The sequence below is a fragment of the Trichomycterus rosablanca genome, chromosome 2 (assembly GCF_030014385.1).
Source record: "Trichomycterus rosablanca isolate fTriRos1 chromosome 2, fTriRos1.hap1, whole genome shotgun sequence".
NCBI classification, from domain to species: domain Eukaryota; kingdom Metazoa; phylum Chordata; class Actinopteri; order Siluriformes; family Trichomycteridae; genus Trichomycterus; species Trichomycterus rosablanca.
In genome coordinates, this window is record NC_085989.1 from 47,846,359 (window position 1) to 47,869,048 (window position 22,690).

At 40.6% G+C, this 22,690-nt stretch overlaps 1 protein-coding gene across 2 annotated transcripts in view; it reads left to right on the forward strand.

The window, feature by feature from the left end:
• The window catches only part of LOC134334430 (RNA binding protein fox-1 homolog 3-like), a 177,951-nt gene that overhangs the window by 17,697 nt on the left and 137,564 nt on the right, over nucleotides 1-22,690 (forward strand). The window contains exon 1 of one of the 2 annotated variants that reach the window (XM_063016741.1): nucleotides 12,616-12,688. The exons of the other annotated variant lie outside the window; for it this stretch is intronic. Coding sequence (XP_062872811.1) covers nucleotides 12,644-12,688 — 45 coding nt within the window. The 5' untranslated portion in view covers nucleotides 12,616-12,643. Of the gene's footprint in view, nucleotides 1-12,615; nucleotides 12,689-22,690 lie in introns of those variants that run through there. 2 annotated transcript variants of the gene reach the window in all.

A 22,690-nucleotide genomic window follows, 5' to 3' on the forward strand; every position in this document is an offset into this window, starting at 1 on the left:
GACTCAGGACCAGTTGGATGAGGGGACTGGTATGTTTGCTCAGCTCTTGGTGTTTCAGGGCTTTATAATGATAAGATTGGGGGTCGCTCTTATTTAGATGGTTCCAGAAGTTGATTGCTCTTCTCTGTATGTTGATAATTAGAGGAAATCGGCCTAATTCTGCCCTGCACGCATTGTTTGTGGTGTGTCTATGCACCTTTAGGATGCTTTTACAGAACTCTGTGTGCAGGGTCTCTAATGGATGTTTGTCCCAATTACGGAATTGATGGTGAACCCCAAACTTCACTGCCATATAGAGCAATCGGTTCAATTATTGATTCAAAAATTTTAAGCCAAATTCTAATCGGAATTTCTACGAATGTTTGACGTTTTATGGCGTAGAAGGCCCTGCGAGCTTTTTCTCTCAGTTCATTTACTGCCGGATTAAAGTTTCCTGTGGAACTGATGTTTAGTCCGAGGTAAGTATAATCTTTAGTGTGCTCAATTTCATGGTGTCCTAATTTATATGTGTGTTTGGTTCCCTGAGATCTGGCTCTTTTCTGGAAGGTCATAATTTTGGTCTTTTTGAGGTTGACTGTCAGGGCCCAGGTCTGACAGTACTGCTGCAGCAGGTCCAGTTTGTGCTGAAGACCCTGAGCGCTGGGGGACAGCAGGACCAGATCATCTGCATACAGCAGGAGTTTAATCTCGGAGTCGTGTAGAGTGAGACCGGGCGTGGCTGAGTGCTCTAACATGGAGGCCAATTCATTAATATAGATGTTAAATAGAGTTGGACTTAAATAGCAGCCCTGTCTCACTCCACGCTCCTGAGAGATGAGATGTTTCTCTTACTGCCGATTCTTATTCCACACTGGTTTTCTGTGTACATGGATTTAATAAGATCATATGTTTTACCCCCTACACCACTCTCCAACATTTTATAAAACAATCCTTCATGCCAAATGGAATCAAAAGCTTTTTTAAAATCAATAAAACATGCAAATATTTTAGAGTTATTTTGAACTACATATTTTTCGATCAGGGTGTGTAGGGTGTAAATATGATCGGTAGTGCGGTAATTTGGTAGAAAACCAATCTGACTTTTACTCAGGACGTTGTGTTCGGTAAGGAAGTGTAATAATCGTGAGTTAATTATACTACAGAATAACTTCCCCAGGTTACTGCTCACACAGATGCCCCGGTAATTATTAGGGTGGAATTTATCTCCACTTTTGTAGATGGGTGTTATGAGACCTTGATTCCAGATTTCAGGGAAGGAGCCGACACTCAGAACCAGGTTAAAGACTTTTAACATTGCCAGGTGAAATTTGGAGCTGCTGTGTTTGATCATTTCATTCAGGATCCCGTCAGGTCCTGATGATTTCTTTGTTTTTAGTTTTTTAATGTTGTCTTTAAGTTCCTGCTCAGTAATGAGAGAGTCTAGAGGATTCTGGTGGTTTTTAACAGCCCGTTCCAGTTCCTCTAACTTACTAATAATTTGATTTTGTTCAGGATTTGAATCTAATTCTACATTTTTAAAGAGTGATTGGAAATGGGTTGTCCAGATATCCCCATCCTGAATGGCCAATTCTTCCTGTTCTCTATGTTTTAATTTGTTCCAATTGTCCCAGAATTGATGTGTGTTGATTGATTGTTCAATAATTGTTAGTTGATTTTGGGTGTACTGAGCTTTTTTGGTTCTGAGTGTACGTTTATATTGTTTGAGGGTTTCACAGTAAAGAAGTCGTGTGGTACTGTTGTTTGGGTCTCTGTGTTTTTGGTTTGATATTTTACGGAGTTCTGTTCTTAGGATTTGACAGTCTTTGTCGAACCAGCTGTCATCTTTTGTAGATTTAGGTTTTGATTTAGATTAAATTTTTAATTGAGCTTTATTTGCTGTATTTTTAAAGATCTGATTAATATTTTTAACTGCCTGATTTACTCCTTCTTTACTGTGAATGTACGCAGTGTCCAGAAAGTTATCTTAGCTAGTTTGGATTTCTGTGTTGCTAATTGCTTTCTGGAACTCCTCTGCGCTGTTCTCGGCCCATCTGTAGGATCTGGGGATGCTGTACAGCTTACTGGGCCGTGTGTGTGTGGTGGGGTTAGTTTCTGTCTTTTTGATGAACACAGTAATTTGGCTGTGATCAGACAGAGGGGTTAGAGGTTTAACAGTAAATGCACTGAGAGAGAAAGGGTCTAAATCTGTTATTGCATAGTCTACTGTACTATTACCAAGAGGTGAGCAGAACGTGTACCTTCCTAATGAGTCCCCTCGAGTTCTACCGTTGACGATGTACAGACCTAAAGTTCGACAGAGCTGCAGGAGGTCTTTACCATTTTTGTTAGTAACATGATCATAATTGTTTCTGTGGTTTAGGGTCGAATTAGTATTAGGAATTTGGTTGTTATTGATGAATCTGTTTCCCTGTTCATTTATAATATCAGGTTGGGTTCCTGTTCTGGCGTTCAGGTCTCCACAGACGAGCACGTTTCCCTGGGCTTGGAAATGGCAGGTCTCTCTCTCCAGCTCTGAGAACATGTCTTCAGAGTAGTATGGAGACTCTGACGGAGGAATATACTGTAGATGGCACAGAGAAACAGATCCTTCTGTGATGATAGTATAGTTTTGTTTATTTTCGTGTGTAGGTGTGATTTGTACCAGATTATGAGACCTCCTGAATCTCTGCCTTGGCGCACTGTGCTAAGTTTTTGGGAGGGTAAAATGATTTCTCTGTAATCACGGGGACAGTGAGTGACCGTGTCGGCCTTGCACCATGTTTCCTGTAGGATGATGATGTCAAGGTTTTTAATGTGTGTGTGGAAGTCAGTGTGTACGCTTTTTAATCCGAAGGCTGAGGAGCTCAGGCCTTGGATGTTCCAATTACTAACGGTAAGTGACATTGTGCAGATTGCAGTGTATAGTGTTTAAAATGAGATAAACTTTGCAAATATATATCAGATATTTTTGTGCATTTGTGTATTTTTATTTTTTTATTTTTATTTTTTATTTTTACCCCTTTTTCTCCCCTTTTAGCGCATCCAATTGTTCAATTAGCATCGTGCTTCCTCTCTGTCTATGCCGAACCCTGACGGAGGTGATTGAAGCTAACCCGTATCCCCTCCGAAACACGAGCAGCAGCCAGATGCATCTTTGCCACCCACACGTTGACGAGTTTGGCGCCACCCAGCGTTGCATGCGGAGAGACACACCCTAAGGGCACCCTCTCCCATCTCTGTGTAAGCGCCTCCAATCAGCCGGCAGAGAACGCAATCGCATTCTGACAGAGAGAGACCCACATCCGGTTCTTTGTCCCACCCCTCATATGAGCAACCGGCCAATCGTTGCTCATATAGCCACTCAGCTTCGAACCGGTAAAGCAAGGCTGGATTCGATACCACGTTCTCAGAATCCAGCCCTGGTTGCAGCGCGTTTCTTTTTACCGCTGCGCCACCTGAGCGGCATAACATTTGTGTATTTTTATACATTTATATATACGTATTTTTATATTTATATATATATATATATATACTGTATATATATACTGTATGTGGTAGCTCAGTGGTTAAGGTCCTGAAAGGTCTCGGTTTAAGATCTCTGCCAGACTGCCACTGTTGGACCCTTGAGCAAGGCCCTTAACCCTAAACTGCTTGGATTGTATACAGTCACAGTTGTAAGGCACTTTGGATAAAAATGCTGCAAATGTAAATGGTGTGGTCAAACTCGGTCTACATGTATGGGCACAGAGAAGTCAGCTATTGTAATTGATTTTAATTACAGTAGAAACACAACATGATGATCTTAGGCTCACATGCCACTGTTTGGCCATGGAAAACCAGTTTATAAACTGCTGCTTACTGGATGTTTTTTACTCTAATGTGTGTAAATTATAGATACTGGGTGAGTGATTGTGTGTATTTGTCATACATGTCATAACACCGCCTATTTTCTGATGTTAGTGCTGGTCAGTGATGGCATAGTTACCTTGAAAAAGTAATCTGATTACTGATTACTGATTACTCCTTTAAAAAGTAACTTAGTTACTTTATGGATTACTTGATTTTAAAAGTAACTAAGTTAGATTACAAGTTACTTTATTAGTTATATAATGCGGTCCGCTAATGTATCCCATAATGCAACTGGAGCTGCGATTGAAGCGGAATAAGAAACAAGAAAGACGTGGAAAACGGAGTCCTCTGTTCACAAGTGTAAGTAAGATAAATAAAATAACATTTTTAAAGACAAATAAATAACAAAAAGACGATAAATATCCTACATTTTGGCGAGTGGGATTTGTAATGAGTCTGTAACCATGGTGATATTTACGTCATCACGTCCCCACGTCATCACTCCGAGTAGTGCACACTTCCTCCAATCTAGTGCACACTCTGTAAGTAACCGATTCCGGACGCAGCCCGTGACTTAACTGTCGCATAGGCCAGACGTCACTCCCCGAGACGCAAGAAGAAAGCAAATATATATCTTTTTACTAAGGAAAATGACAAAAATAGTAACGCACAGTAACTTGGATAAGTAACTTTAATCTGATTACTGGATTGGAAATAGTAACGCGTTAGATTACTCGTTACTGAAAAATGCGGTCAGATTAGAGTAACTAAGTAACGCGTTACTGACCTTCACTGGTGCTGGTCAGTGTGATGTAACGATGTTATCATTGCAATATTTCAACATCATGACCAGGTCTTTCTAGAGGAATATTGTTTATGTTGGAGTTTGTATAGATTTTTGATAATCGATCCATTAAACCTGCTGGACCCGAGCGTGGACGGTAACTGAGGATATGAATATCCATGAGGAGAGAATCCAGGGAGCTAATGTGCATTTAGCGTGATGTAATGTAACCGATAGTGGATCCGTTATTATAAACCATGAGCAAATGCAGTCCAATGCAATTGTAGAAACGCTTTAAGAACTTTAGATCGGTTTAGCCGCTGGCTCCTCGCATGCTCTGGGTTCACTTCATTTACCCACTTACCTGCTTCTCATGGAGAAAAGAGAGTCTGAAAAATCGAATCGTGTGTTAAAGTTATTTTAGTTAGCAATCCGGCATCAATATTAGCACTTTATGAAGCTGGTAATAATGGTGTGTATTTATATTTATAGTGTGTGTGTGTGTGGGTGTGTGGGTGTGTGGGTGGGGGGGTTTAGCAACCAACCTGGCTGTTGGCACCACTAAGGCATAAACCATCCATCCATCTAATCACCCGTCTGTCCATCCATCCATCTAATCACTCGTCCGTCCATCCATCCAACCATTCATCCATTAATCCATCTGTCCATCCATCTAATCACCCGTCTGTCCATCCATCCATCTAATCACCCGTCCATCCATCTATCCAACCAACCACCCATCCATTAATCCACCTGTCTTTCCATCCGTCCATTCCTTTTATCCATCCGTCTGTCCATCTGTCCCTTCATCCATCTGTCAGTCTGTCTATCCATTTATCCATTCATTCATTCATTCATCCATCTGTTTATTTATTCATCCATCCATCCATCCATTGTTCCAAAATCCATCCATTATTATTATTATTATTATTTATTATTATTATTATTATTATTATTGCTTATTATTATTATTATTATTATTATTATTATTGCTTATTATTATTATTATTATTATTATTATTGCTTATTATTATTATCATTATTATTATTATCATTACTATTAATTATTATTAATATTATTATTTTTGTTATTATTATTTATTTATTTATTATATTATTATTGTTATTGCTTATTATTATTATTATTATCATCATCATTATTATTATTATTTTGTTATTATTATTATTATTACTATTAATATTATTATTACTATTATCATTATTATTGTTATTATTATTTATTATTAATATAATAATAATTATTATTATTATTTATATTATTGTTATTATTATTATTATCATTATTACTATTATTATTATTTTTATTTTATTTTTTGTTATTATTATTATTATTATTATTATTATTATCATCATCATTATTATTATTGCTTTTTAATATTTTTATTATTATTATTGCTTTTATTATTATTATTGGGGCCCTAGAGTTTAAGAGGTTGAGTGCAATAATTTTAGGTTGTTTATCAATGGCATTGCAATGTAATGGATTAGTGGTGGAACTACTGGTGGTGCAACCTTAGCTAATCCTCCTACTGGCATGAGGAACAGGAATAGGTACTTAATCAGGCTATGGAGCCAATATTTCTGGATCTGACCATAGAGTGCTGCACTTCTTTTGCTTTCCAAAGAAATCGTACTTATCTTGAACCTTACCATTCCAAGGTCAAGTGATGACCTTAAAGTTTCTACAGGAACACTATACCTCTGTCCAAAACGACCCAGAAGGGCTAAGTGGAACGTTGTGGATACGTATCATTCCTGAAAGGGTAACAAATCAGTTTGTAATGCACTTTCTCCAGGGACAGATAGAGTCTGATGTGTGTAAGAACCACAGATTGTTGATGCGGTCTCGGTTTTTGTGAAGCCACTGCTTATTAATCATAGATCAGCATTACTGCACACACACACACACACACACACACACACAGTCAGCAGTGTGATTCGGAGGCTGGATGGTAACACTACGTCTTTGGTGAGGATGTTATACATGTAACAGATGTTACTGACACTCACAGGCACATCATGATTAATGACGGGTGTGTTTGAGTCCGTGTTTGTGTGTATGAGTCCGTGTTGGTGTGTGTATGTGGGCGTGTGCAGTGGCGTAGGAAAAAGTTGGACATGGCGAGGAAGGTGGGGGTGTTTTCGGAATGTCATGTCGGCATCTATCAGAGCTGATGCTGTGATGAGTGCTGAGCTGTAGCTATTTTGTATTTTAATTATTAAGTGGACTCAATGACCAGTCTTTGACCCTGTGTGTGTGTGTGTGTGTGTGTGTGTGTTTGTGTGTGTGTGTAATATCAGTCTAATAGACAATTAGAAACTGTGATGACGATTACAGTCACTCTGACATCATAGTTTTTGCTGTTTTAGTCTAAAAGTCTCCATCTGATCTCCGTCCACCACCTCTGCACAAGTCTCAAACCTCATACATCAAGGCTGGAGCTCATACTCACACGCCACACCCCTGTGGTATCGCATCGCCACCTGGTGACACTGGTGTCTGACAGCTTGCTGCCAAAAATGTTTATCAGAGCCACTCAGTGGTGCCACATCAACACGGATAAATAGACGTGATTGGAGTCGCCTTCAATAGAATGTCCAGCAAGCTCATGGTCAGGTGTCCACATACTTTTGGCCAAAACCTAGTGAGCTGCCTTGCTGCCTACTGCCTACCTGATCAGCTGCCTCAGTAGAGAGGATTCTGATATATCAAACTCATAAGGCAGATTATTTAGATGCACTACTTGCGCTGATTACGCCACCACAGTTTTAGCTTACTAAGCTAACACAGTTAGCCTCAGGCCGTTCAAACCGCTAGCACGCCAGCTAACATCTCCCTCCGCATACCGAAAATGTTTAGACTGTCCCTGACGAGCGTGAATTTACAAATAAACGACACTTGTGCATCTTTATACCAATTAAACATCACTGAGAATTCATTTACATTTGAAAAGAACTCCGTTGGTTGCTCCGCATCCGTCCGCCATGGTTGTCGTTATTTGTGAGGAAAGTCGTGACGCACTGAATGCTGGGATTGCCTTCAGCGCTGAGGAAGCGTCAGACGCTCACTCGTTATTCAGTCAGATTATCACTCAGAATTAAGGCGCCTCAGTAGGAGCATTTTAAGGGACCTAAGAATTTAGACATGCCTTCTTCTTGGGAGTGTAGGATGATGGGAAATGCGTCTATGTAGAAAGAGACCCCTAGTGTATACACATATAGAGTATGAATATGTGTGTGCACAATGACATTTTTGGTCTGTGTTGTATGCCATACCAGCACAAACCAAAGGACGTGATTTGGGCCTCTATTGGATATAATTTCTGTTCCTACCTTTCAAAGATGGGACTACTTTTTCAGAGGGAAGGATTAGTGGTGGTGTGGTGCTTGTATAGTTATGTGGGTCTTCACTAAAGTGTGTGTGTGGTGACTTAAAAGAAGGATTCACGGTCTTCATCTTTGGAACACAGCAGCGTCTTTGAAGTCTACTTGCACACGCACCACCCAACCCCCCAACCAACGAAGCTCCAGCCCCCACACAGTGTTCATTACCGCCAAAGTACAGACATACAGAGGCTAGCATAAAGGAAAATACTGAGACCCCCCCCCACTTCCCTTTATTATTAAAAACAGTGACATCATTGGCTTTTTACTGGTAATTTGCACTGGAATGATGCACCCCATAACACCCAACTAACTAATACTATTTAACCAGTACTGATTGTGAAACTGATCCTGGAATCTATAAGGTACCATAGTAATAGTAGTTTACTGCAGAAAGACGCTAGTGCAATTTCAGGATCTACCACCAAAGAGCACAGAAATTCCAAAATTTGGAGTAAATGACTCCACCAGAAGTCGTGTTGACGTATTTAAAGCATTTAGCATTGACATGAGCTCTGTGTTTCCAATAGACAACAGGATAATAACACAAATCTGTTTAAGAACACACATACAGTCAAAACCTGGTTAGAAGAGGATGGATGGATGGATGGATGGATGTGTGAATGCTTGGACGGACGGACGGATGGATTAAGGGATTTTTGATTAGATAAATGAACAGATGAATGGACAGTTGAATGAACATATGAATAGATGAATGGATGGGTGGATGAATGGATGAATGGACGAATGAATGAATAGATGGATGGACAAATGGATGAGTGAAAAACTGATGGACCGATGTATGGATGGATGTACAGTGTATCACAAAAGTGAGTACACCCCTCACATTTCTGCAGATATTTAAGTATATCTTTTCATGGGACAACACTGACAAAATGACACTTTGACACAATGAAAAGTAGTCTGTGTGCAGCTTATATAACAGTGTAAATTTATTCTTCCCTCAAAATAACTCAATATACAGCCATTAATGTCTAAACCACCGGCAACAAAAGTGAGTACACCCCTTAGTGAAAGTTCCTAAAGTGTCAATATTTTGTGTGGCCACCATTATTTCCCAGAACTGCCTTAACTCTCCTGGGCATGGAGTTTACCAGAGCTTCACAGGTTGCCACTGGAATGCTTTTCCACTCCTCCATGACGACATCACGGAGCTGGCGGATATTCGAGACTTTGTGCTCCTCCACCTTCCGCTTGAGGATGCCCCAAAGATGTTCTATTGGGTTTAGGTCTGGAGACATGCTTGGCCAGTCCATCACCTTTACCCTCAGCCTCTTCAATAAAGCAGTGGTCGTCTTAGAGGTGTGTTTGGGGTCATTATCATGCTGGAACACTGCCCTGCGACCTAGTTTCCGGAGGGAGGGGATCATGCTCTGCTTCAGTATTTCACAGTACATATTGGAGTTCATGTGTCCCTCAATGAAATGTAACTCCCCAACACCTGCTGCACTCATGCAGCCCCAGACCATGGCATTCCCACCTCCATGCTTGACTGTAGGCATGACACACTTATCTTTGTACTCCTCACCTGATTGCCGCCACACATGCTTGAGACCATCTGAACCAAACAAATTAATCTTGGTCTCATCAGACCATAGGACATGGTTCCAGTAATCCATGTCCTTTGTTGACATGTCTTCAGCAAACTGTTTGCGGGCTTTCTTGTGTAGAGACCTCAGAAGAGGCTTCCTTCTGGGGTGACAGCCATGCAGACCAATTTGATGTAGTGTGCGGCGTATGGTCTGAGCACTGACAGGCTGACCCCCCACCTTTTCAATCTCTGCAGCAATGCTGACAGCACTCCTGCGCCTATCTTTCAGAGACACCAGTTGGATGTGACGCTGAGCACGTGCACTCAGCTTCTTTGGACGACCAACGCGAGGTCTGTTCTGAGTGGACCCTGCTCTTTTAAAACGCTGGATGATCTTGGCCACTGTGCTGCAGCTCAGTTTCAGGGTGTTGGCAATCTTCTTGTAGCCTTGGCCATCTTCATGTAGCGCAACAATTCGTCTTTTAAGATCCTCAGAGAGTTCTTTGCCATGAGGTGTCATGTTGGAACTTTCAGTGACCAGTATGAGAGAGTGTGAGAGCTGTACTACACACCTGCTCCCTATGCACACCTGAGACCTAGTAAAACTAACAAATCACATGACATTTTGGAGGGAAAAGGACAAGCAGTGCTCAATTTGGACATTGAGGGGTGTAGTCTCTTAGGGGTGTACTCACTTTTGTTGCCGGTGGTTTAGACATTAATGGCTGTATATTGAGTTATTTTGAGGGAAGAATAAATTTACACTGTTATATAAGCTGCACACAGACTACTTTTCATTGTGTCAAAGTGTCATTTTGTCAGTGTTGTCCCATGAAAAGATATACTTAAATATCTGCAGAAATGTGAGGGGTGTACTCACTTTTGTGATACACTGTATGTATGGATGGAAGGATGGTTGGTTGGATGGATGATTGGATGGATGTATGGATGGATGATTGGATGGTTGGATGGACAGATGGATAGACAAATTGACAGCTGGATGAGCAGACAGGCAGACGGATGGATAAACAGTTGGACGAATAGATAGATGGATGGACAAATGGATAAGTGAACGAACAGACAAACTGATGGACTGACGTATAAATGGATGGATGATTGGATGGATAATTGGATGGATGGATGGATGATGGATGAATAGATAGATGGTTGGATGGATGGATGATGGATGGATGATTGGATGGATGGACGGATGGATAGACAGATTGAAAGCTGGATGAGCGGACAGGCAGACGGATGGATAACCAGTTGGACGAATGGATTAACAGAATCATGGATGAATGGATTCATGATTGGATGGATGGATGAATGGATGGATGGATGGATGGATGGACGGATGAACAGATGGATGGATTGATAGACGAACAGATGGATGAGTGGGTGGACAGATGGATACATAAACAGTTGGACGAAAGGATGGACAGATGGATGGATGGGAAATGCACTCCTGAGAGCTGTGCAAGCAGAGGTGAACCATCAGGACCCTCTACAGTCTCACAGAGGGTTTAAGATATTTTAAAAAATAATATGGACAATCAACCTTCAAACAAATAAAAATCTAAGCAAATAAATCCTTCATACCTGCCTATTCAATTTGTGTCAAAATGTGAAGCCATAAAATTAAAGAATCCTATTTGTCTCCCTGTCAGAATTTCACCAGATAATTTTGCCAGAGCAATAATAATTTACTGAGAGACATTTTAAATAACAGTAAATGTAACCAATCACAGCTTCCTTCTAAATGGGTGGGCTTTGCGATCGCTAACTTTATGACAAGTTCCGCCCACTGTGGGAAAATGAAGCTCAATTTTCACTGAGAACGTACCATTGATAAATGTGTGTGTGTGTGTGTGTGTGTTTGTATATACACTGATCAGCCATAACATTAAAACCACCTCCACTTACCATATAGAAGCACTTTGTAGTTCTACAATTACTGACTGTAGTCCATCTGTTTCTCTACATACTTTGTTAGCCCGCTTTCATGCTGTTCTTCAATGGTCAGGACCACCACAGGACCACTACAGAGCAGGTATTATTTGGGTGGTGGATGATTCTCAGCACTGCAGTGACACTGACTTGGTGGTGGTGTGTTAGTGTGTGTTGTGTTATGGATGGATGGATGAACGATTGGATGGATGGATGAACGATTGAATGGATGGATGGATGAACGATTGAATGGATGGATGGATGGATGAACGATTGAATGGATGGATGAACAATTGAATGGATGGATGGATGGATGGATGAACGATTGAATGGATGGATGGATGAACAATTGAATGGATGGATGGATGAATGAACGATTAGATGGATGGATGGATGAACGATTGAATGGATATGATGGATGGATGGATGGATGAACAATTGAATGGATGGATGGATGGATGGATGAACAATTGAATGGATGGATGGATGGATGGATGGACGAGCGTCTACGTACAGACAGAGTTGGCTGAGTGGCCTGTTCGGGGTGTGTTACTGCATTGCACTTATTGATTCAAGGGAGCCATGCTCACTGCAACTCTGACCAGGATGAGGTGATGGTAAAACATGTGTCTGTGTAATCTGCACCACCCAAAATGTGCAAAGTGTGAACGGGCTGCACCATTCAACCCCTGGGTGCAAGTGAGTGGGTGATGGATTGGCGTCCTGTCCAAGCTGCGTTTCTGCCGTGCATTTATCGTTCAGCAATTAGTGAAAATGAATGAACGTGTGTGTGTGTGTGTGTGTGTGTGTAGGTGGGAAAGTTAACGCTTCTAAAATAATCGTGATAAAAGGAGCAGGTCCGACATGATGGAACGCTGAAGTGAAGGGAACTCCCTGACTGAGAAATAATGAGTGCGGTGATCAAAGAGTGAGAGAGAGAATGCGCGAGAGAGAGAGAGAGAGAGAGTGAGAGAGCACAAGAGAGAGCGGGGGAGGATCTCCCCAATGCACGTGCCTATGAGTGTGTGTGTGTGTGTGTGTAAGAGAGAGTGTGTGTACAGCCTGAGCTCATTCCTTGTCTCTCCATGGCCGACTCCGGCTGTGTCCTGATCCCCAGCGCTGCAGCGATGATGCTCCCTCATTCCATCCCTGCGTTCCTCTACCTGCATGAGGTAAGACTCTCGTCTCTCTCTCTCTCTCTCTCTCTCTCTCTCTCTCTCTCTCTCTCTCTCTCTCTCTCTCGCTCTCTCTCTCTCTCTCTCTCTCTCTCTCTCTCTCTCTCTCTCTTCATTCGAATCCGATCGGGCATCACTCCCTGTCTCTGCACCCCTCCGTCCCTCAGGCTCTGGCTCCAGCAGACTGTATACAAGGGGGACTGGAATTATGGTTCGCTTCCCTCTTTTGTTCCATTCATTCACTCGCGTTTCTATAGACCAGTGCTGTGTGTGTGTGTGTGTGTGTGTGTGTTTGGGGATTTCTTTGTTGTAATTAGAACCTCGCGAATCTGATGCACGTGTCCGAAATTCACCATTATCAGACCCCCGGGGGATTCCTGCACTTTCAAGTGATTGTTTGTGTGCTGGCACGCCTTTGTCATGATGGGAACTCCCAAAAATACAAAGCACGTGTCCGCTGGTTATGGGACTCGCCGTTATCTGAGAGAAGGAAAATTCCTGCACTTCTTGTGGTGTGTGTGTGTGTTTGTGTGTGTGTGTGTATGTGTGTGTATGTGTGTGTGTGTCCCTTTCCAAAAAAAGTACTCATGCATGATGTTTGTAAGTCATGTTATATTACATTATTATGACATCACACATTATGTTATATTACATTATCATGACATCATGCATTATGTTATATTACATTATTATGACATCACACATTATGTTATATTACATTACATTATTATGACATCACATGTGACATACTATTGCACTACAATACACGACATTATTATGATATCAGACTTAAATTACATGATTTTACAATACATTATCATGACATCACACATTATGTTATATTACATTATCATGACATCATACATTATGTTATATTACATTATTGACATCACACATTATGTTATATTACATTACATTAATATGAAATCACATGTGACATACTATTACACCACAATACACGACATTATTATATTAGACTTAAATTATGTGATATTACAATACATTATCATGACATCACACATTGTTACATTACAATATTATGACATCACACATTATGTTATATTACATTATCATGACATCATACATTATGTTATATTACATTATTATGACATCACACATTATGTTATATTACATTATTATGACATCACACATTATGTTATATTACATTATTATGACATCACACATTATGTTGTTTATATTATGACATCACATTTTACATACCATTACACCACAATACACTACATTATTATGACATCACATTTTACATACCATTACACCACAATACACTACATTATTATGACATTACACTTAAATTAGGTTATATTACATTATATTATTATGACATCACATTTTACATATCATTATGACATCACATTTAAATTGTTTTATTACACTACATTATTATGGCTACGCATTTTACATATTATTATGACATCACATTTTACATACCATTACACAACAATACACTACATTATTATGACATCACATTTAAATTGTTATGACATCACATTTTACATTTTAAATTATGTTATATTACATTACATTATTATGACATCTCATCTACATACCATTACACCACAATACACTACATTTTTATGACATCACACTTAAATTATGTTATATTACATTACATTATGACATCACATTTAAATTATATTATATTACATTACATTATTATGACATCACATTTACATATTATTATGACATCACATTTTACATACCATTACACCACAATACACTACATTATTATGACATCACACTTAAATTATGTTATATTACATTACATTATGACATCACATTTTACATATCATTATGACATCACATTTTACATACCATTACACCACAATACACTACATTATTATCTCATCACCTTTAAATGATGTTATATTACATTACATTATTATGACATCACATTATAAATTACATATTACATTACACTACACACATTCTACATATCATTACATCTCAATACACTTCATTATTGTGACATCACATTTTACATTACAACTCAATACACTACATTATTATGACATCACCTTTAAATTGTTATTTTACATTACATTATTATGACATCACATTTTACATATTATTATGACATCACATTTACATACCATTACACCACAATACACTACATTATTATGACATCACATTTAAATTATGTTATATTACATGCAGCAGGAGGATCCACATCACCTAACATCACAATGCACCACATTATTCAATCAAATCTCATCATATTAGGTGCTTATATATTAAATTATAGCTTGTTTAAATTATAGATTACATTGTTTTCTAATTTACTATAATGACTTGACTTTATGGAAAGCATGATGACATTATTAAACATGACATTACTACATCAAGCGACTCCACATTGCTAAACTACATTATTATGTGTTTGCATTGCTTCAGATCATTACATCAACAATATTACAGTTTCATTTTTCTCCATATTTACATTAACTCACACATAGATTGTTGTTTTATTGTGTAATATTGTTTATGCTTGTTTTTTATCATCACTTTTCTTAAACTGCCCAACAATCCAATTATTTTATTATACCCTACTGTTACACATTATTACATATCATCACACACATAACGTAGATTTACTGGTGTAGTCTGCAATCTGCTCTCCCAGGGCGGTTCTGTTGTGAATATCAGAGTTTTAGTGGAAAGCTGGATTGCCAACAGATAGCTGGCAAGGAGAAACAGTGATAAATAGAAAAATCTTCCACCTAGAGTGAATTAACACTTACAAGGCGCAGGTGGTTTTCAGTGAAGAGAAACTGACAAATCAATCATCTGCGCCTCCGTGCCCCCTCTGTTGGAAAAAAAATGGGAACTCAGAAGGACACGACTCCTAAAGTGATATAATGTGTTACAATATCATTCAGTTGTAAGTAAGTTAGATATAATAAATCCGTTTGGCAGGTGAGCGTGGTACAACATGAGATTCCATCCTTCCAACTGTCCCGTTATAAGGAACCTAATTGGTGGACATGGTAAATATACGAGGTCCACTTCATGTAGTGGTTCATCACCTCCACCTTCACCTTGACTTTCACCTTGTCTGTAATGTTCCTATAACAGATAACATCACTGGTCGTTATCTTTTACACAGTGTTGTATATTACAGTGGCATGATGGGATGGCTGATATAATGGGTGGTGCACAGTCCTAGCTGTTATTCTCACTTTTACATGTAATTTCTATTTATGTGGGTTTGCTAATTAATTGCAGCCAGGTGGAGGTGTGTAAGTGGGCGTGTGGGTGTGTGGCGATAACAATGGATTGGCAACCATCACAAAGCAACCCACAGCAACCCTAACCAGGATAATGTGGTTAGTGAAAATGATATTGCGGTTTTGTTCCTGCATGTAACAGATGTGTAGGGTTACAGATCACAGCTGGTTAGAAACATCAACTTACCAGCATGGTGCCTGTGTGTGTGGGTGTGTGTGTGAGTGGGTGTGTGTGGGTGCATTCCACTTTTAAAGCATATTCAAATATCAGAGTTATGACCTCCACTCCACCCAGCCATCTGTGCGCACACACTTTATACACACACACACACACACACAGTGTTTTGTGGCCGTATCCGAACCAAGGAGGGTTGGTGTGGTGACGGGCAGGTGTGACCGCTGTGCGCCCCGTAATGAGTCCGACCAAACGCTTCCCCAGAGAGCCGTGTGTGTGTGTGTGTGTGTGTGTGCTGAGTGCAGTTCATTAATAAACATGCTTTTCCATTTAGCTGATAACGATAATGATGTGAGGATGAACTGATATGTGAACTCTGACTCACCTTTGCTTTTAATGATGTTAGCGCTAACAAACTTAGCTGCAAGCGTAAGTGTGTGTGTGTGTGTGTGTGTACTTCAATGCACCACTCCTACTGGTTCTTGCATGTTTCCGGCTCATACCTGCCTACAATCCTGGGTTATTTGTACCGCATCACACCCGTACTGTATATGCATTTATCATCCTACACTCCCGAGAAGAGGGCATGTCTAAATTCTTAGATTCCTTGCTCCTACTGAGGCGCCTTAATTCTGAGTGATAATCTGACTGAATAATGAGGGAGCGTCCGATGCTTCCTCAGCGCTGAAGGCAATCCCAGCATTCTGTGAGGCACAAAAATTCTCACTTAAATTACAAACATGGCGGACGGATGCGGAGCAACCAACAGAGTTCTGTTCAATGTAAATAAATTCTCATTGATTTTTAATGTGTATAAAGGTGCACAAGTGTCGTTTATCTATAAATTGGGGCTCGTCAGGGACAGTTTAACCACTTTCAGTACACAGTACACGTTAGATGGCGTGCTAGCGGGTTGCGTCGCCTCAGCACATTGGTTTGAACGGCCTGTGTTAGCATAGTAAGCTAAAACTGCGTTGACATAATCTCTGTCTAAGTAGTGCATCTAAATAATCTGCCTTATGAGTTCGATGTCCTATTAGAACCTGCTCTACTGAGGCAGCTGATCAGGCATGCACTAGGCAACAGGGCAGCTCACTAGATTTTCAAACAGACTCATTCATTTTGGGTTCAGTTCAGAGTCTTATTGTGGTCAGGGTTGCTGTGAATTCAGAACCTATCCCAGGAACACTGCTAGTGAGGCAGGAACACATTGGAGAGTCACACACCGATCACTTCTGTCAGGCACCTCAGGCCGCCTATTAATTCCATTTTGTGAGTGTTTGTTTTGTTTGTTTATTAGGATTTTAACGTCATGTTTTACACTTTGGTTACATTAATGACAGGAAACAGTAGTTACTCATTACACAAGATTCATCAGTTCACAAGGTTATATCAAACACAGTCATGGACTATTTAGTATTTCCAAATTACCTCACTTGCATGTCTTTGGACTGTGGGAGGAAACCGGAGCACCCGGAGTAAACCTGCGCAGGCACAGGGAGAACATGCAAACTCCACACAGAAAGGCCCCGGACTTTTGTGAGTGTAAACACAACAGTTCCTCATACAGCGGCAGACAGACTGAGAGTTCTTCAATTCCCCTAATTCTTTCCACAATATTATGTACAGTAGATGGTGAAATACTTTAATTATTCCTATTGAGAAATGTTCTTTTTGGACTGGTTGAAGTTTGCGCAGTTGTAGCCTAGTGTTTAAGGTACTGGATAAGTAATTAAAAGGTCGCTGGTTCAAGCCCCACCAGGTTCTGCCAGGTTGCCACTGTTTGGCCCTTGAGCAAGGCCCTTAACCCTCAATTGCCTAGACTGTATACTGTAACAGTACTGTAAGTCGCCAAAGAGCCTCCTTTTATACCCAATCATGATTCCCTCACCTGGTACTAATTCACCTGAATATTGTGGAACGTTTCAACACAGTGTGACTAGAATAGTACAGTATATAAATATTATAAACCTTTCACTCCTATTTTGCTCAGTCACTTATTTGCAAGCATCAAATTCAAAATGTGCTTTTATTAAATAAAGATTGTTGTTTTTGTTGCATTTTCTAGGAAATGGGGTTTGTATGTATCAGCCAATGAACAAAAATCTGAACAAATCCATACAAACACAATGTAAATGTACAACCTGGATGATTTTATTTACTGTAATCATGAATGTAGTGATAAAATGGTTTGATTTCATTGTGTTCTCATACACAGAAGCATGTGTGTGTGTGATTATGATAGAATGTGTGATTATGATAGAATGAGGTAGTTAACACTATATCAATATCCAAAACTCTGAACTCTGTGAAATGAAATGATGCTTGAAATTAGTCCGAAGCTCAATACAGAATAAAAAAGGGAAAATCACAAAGGAAGCAAAATGTAGCGAGGTGAGAAGGTGTTTTTGGTGTATGAGATTTATGATTTGTAAGATAAAACAGTGCAAACAAGGCAATGCATCATGTTCCAAGGAAAAACAGATGGGGAGGAATTAATGAAGACCACACAAAGCACAAAACATCTCCTAGACTTAAATACGAGGACAAAAAGATGATTTTTTTTTTTTTTGCTTTGTTATAACTGACCCAGTCTAAAAAACATGAGCATATCACCAATAATAGTGACTCCATTGGCTCCCCGTCAATAAGCATATTCAATATAACATTTTAGTGCTCACTTTTAAGGCACTTCATCTACACCGCTATGTCCCTTCTCGTAGGTTAAGGTCGTCTAATGCTGGTCTCCTGGTTGCTCCTAGGTTTAGGTTGACCACCATGAGTGTTAATGCCCCTACACTGTGGAACTCTTTTCCTCTCCCTTCTTGTCTCTCTTCCTCTCTCTCTGAGTTTACTCAGCACTTTCACTGTTCTAGTTTTTTTGTGATTATGATTGATATTTAAAGTGTCCTTGGGTACTGTGAAAGGCGCTAGTTCAATTTATTATTATTATTATTATTATTATTATTATAACTGAGCTTTATGTGTAATAGGATGGGTCACGCTTCACTACAGAAGTAGCTATTGTCGCTACTACAACAATACTGCATACTACAATGGACCAAAATAATGAAAATGAACAAGTGAACAGAACAGTCATCAAATCAGAAAAAGAACCGGTTGTCACAGCTTGGCCAGCTACTCAATCCACCAATGTGCCACAACAGTTCTCGGGAAAAAGAATAGAAAAAAGGAACTAGGTACAAACTGGGAACGTCATAAGTGTGTATGGGTGTGTGTGTTTGAATCAGTGTGTGTTAGTCTGCTTGTCTGTGTTTGTGTGTTAATGTGTGTGTGTGTTTGAGTTAGTGCGTGTTTGTGTCGGCCTGCCTGTGTGTGTGTGTGTGTGTGTGTGTTTGTTTGAGTCAGTGTGTATTAGTATCTGCTTGCCTGTGTGTGTGTTAATGTGTGTGTGTGTGTGTGTGTGTGTTTGAGTTAGCGCGTGTTTGTGTCGGCCTGTGTGTGTGTGTGCGTGTGTGTTTGAGTTAGCGCGTGTTTGTGTCGGCCTGTGTGTGTGTGTGCGTGTGTGTGTGTGTGTGCATGTGTGTGTGTTTGTTTGAGTCAGTGTGTATTAGTATCTGCTTGCCTGTGTGTGTGTTAATGTGTGTGTGTGTGTGTGTGTGTGTTTGAGTTAGCGCGTGTTTGTGTCGGCCTGTGTGTGTGTGTGTGCGTGTGTGTGTGTGTGTGTGTTTGTTTGATTCAGTGTGTATTAGTATCTGCCTGCCTGTGTGTGTGTGTTTGTGTTAGTGTCTGCTTGTATATATTTGTGTGTGTGTGTTTAAGTCAGTGTGCTAGTGTCTGCTTGTATGTGTGTGTGTGTGTGCGTGTGTGTGTGTGTGTTTGAGTTAGTGCATATTTGTGTCAGCCTGCCTGTGTGTGTGTGTGTGTGTGTGCCCGTCAGTGTATTAGTGAAGCAGATCAATACATGCTTGTAACATTTTATAAGGCTACATAAAGTCTGACCATATAAAGTGTGTGTGTGTGTGTGTGTGTGTGGACATTTCATGGTAAAAAAAAAACACATCTCAAACTCTGTATGTGTGTGTGTGTGTGTGTGTGTGTGTGTGTACATGCTATTTTTACTGCATACTTTATCTGCATTTTCTGCCTTTATTTAGTTTCGTTTTTACACACACACACACACATTTTAGAGACTTGAGGGACAATTATGCTGACAGAGATAGAGCGATACACCATCATAAATTCTCCATCACTCAGAGTAATTTATGAACCCGACTGTGTGTGTGTGTGTGTGTGTGTGTGTATGACTTAACCTGCTCATGTTTTCTCAGTGTGGATCCTCGAGACATTATCGTGTTACTTGTTTTTAAGCTATTTTTAAGAGAAATGTGATAAGTGAGCCGATTCTATAAGCCAATATTTAGTCGTGCACCAGCACTATATGGACAAAAGTGTTGGGACACCACTTTTAATGATTGAATTCACCACAACAATTACACCATCTGTTTCTCCACATACCTTTTCAGCCTGCTTTCACCCTGTTCTTCAAGGGTCAGGACCCCCACAGGACCACTACAGAGCAGGTATTATTTAGGTGGTGGATCATTCTCAGCACTGCAGTGATACTGACATGGTGGTGGTGTGTTAGTGTGTGTTGTGCTGGTATGAGTGGATCAGACACAGCAGCGTTGCTGGAGTTTTTAAGTAACGTGAGAATGATCCACCACCCAAATAATACCTGCTCTGTAGTGGTCCTGTGGGGTCCTGACCACTGAAGAACAGCATTAAAAGGGGGCTTACAAAGCATGCAGAGAAACAGGTGGACTACAGTCAGTAATTGTAGAACTACAAAGTGCTTCTATATGGTAAGTAGAGCTGATAAAATGGACAGTGAGTGTAGAAACAAGTATGTATGCCTTTAGCTCTGTGTTACTATTGTACCTCTGTGAGCTGCTGTACTTTATTTAATCACTAAAGGGCTCAATAATTAGTTTAATTACGGGCGCACAGACCTGCACTAGCTGAAAAAAAATCAGCCGCGCCTCAGACATCAGACAGACATCATAGAGCGATACTTCACACGAATCGATCAATAAAATGATACCGATCGTGTTTTATTATTATTATTACTCAAGCATCGATTCAGCTGAGCAGTATAATCAACGCCAATCAGGGCGGGGCCATCAGGAGGGAACGTATCCCATCCTGCACTGCGCTGGATTATAAGCGAGCAGGCTGGCATCGTTTACATGGCATTGATCCGCGGCAGAGTGCAATCTGAGCGCATGCCGATACAGAGACTGGCGGGACGGGTTAGGTCAGGGTCTGTGAACCACGCTGCCCAGGTCTGTGTGTGTAGGTTTAGTTTCTTCACATAATCCAAGAAACAATATTGTGTTGGTCCCCCTTTTGCTGCCAAAACAGCCCTCACTCGTCAAGGCATGGACTCCACTAGACCCCTGAAGGCGTGCTGTGTTTTCTGGCACCAAGATGTTAGCATGTTGTGAGGTGGGGCCTCCATGGATCGGACTTGTTTGTCCAGCACATCTCACAGATGCTCGACTGGATTGAGATCTGGGGAATTTGGAGGCCAAGTCAACACCTCAAACTCATTGTTGTGCTCCTCAAACCGTTTCTGAACCATTTAAGCTTTGTGTCAGGGCACATCATCCTGCTGAAAGAGGCCACAGCCATCAGGTAATATCGTTTCCATAAAAGGGTGAACATGGTCTGGAACAATGCTTAGGTAGGTGGTACGTGTCAAAGTAACATCCACATGGATGGTAGGACCCAAGGTAACCCAGCAGAACATCGCCCAAAGCATCACACTGCCTCCACCGACTTGCCTTCTTCTCATAGTGCATCCTGGTGCCATGTGTTCCCCAGGTAAGCGACGCACACGCACCCGGCCATCCACGTGATGTAAAAGAAAACATGATTCATCAGACCAGGCCACCTTCTTCCATTGCTCCATGGTCCAGTTCCAATGCTCACGTGCCTATTGTTGGCGCTTTCGGTGGTGAACAGGGGTCAGCACGGGCACCCTGACTGGTCTGCGGCTTTGCAGCCCCATACGCAACAACCTGTGATGCACTGTGTGTTCTGACACCTTTCTATCAGAAGCAGCATTAAGTTATTCAGCAGTTTGAGCTACAGTAGCTCGTCTGTTGGATCGGATCACACGAGCCAGCTTTCGCTCCCCACGTGCATCAATGAGCCTTGGCCGCCCATGACCCTGTCGCCGGTTTACCACTGTTCCTTCCTTGGACCAATTTTGATAGATACTGACCACTGCAGACTGGAAACACTCCACAAGAGCTGCAGTTTTGGAGATGCTCTGACCGACTTCTAGACGTCACAATTTGGCCCTTGTCAGACTCGCTCAAATCCTCACGCTTGATAATTTACCCTGCTTCTAACATCAACTTTGAGGATAAAATGTTCACTTGCTGCCTAATATACCCCCCTCCCCACTAACAGGTGCCGTGATGAAGAGATAATCAGTGTTATTCACTTGACCTGTCATAATGTTATGCCTGGTCGGTGTATTTATTTATTTAAAAAATGCAGATTTTTTTATCCAATGCTAAAATAAATGTCATCTTAAAAGTCAAAGTC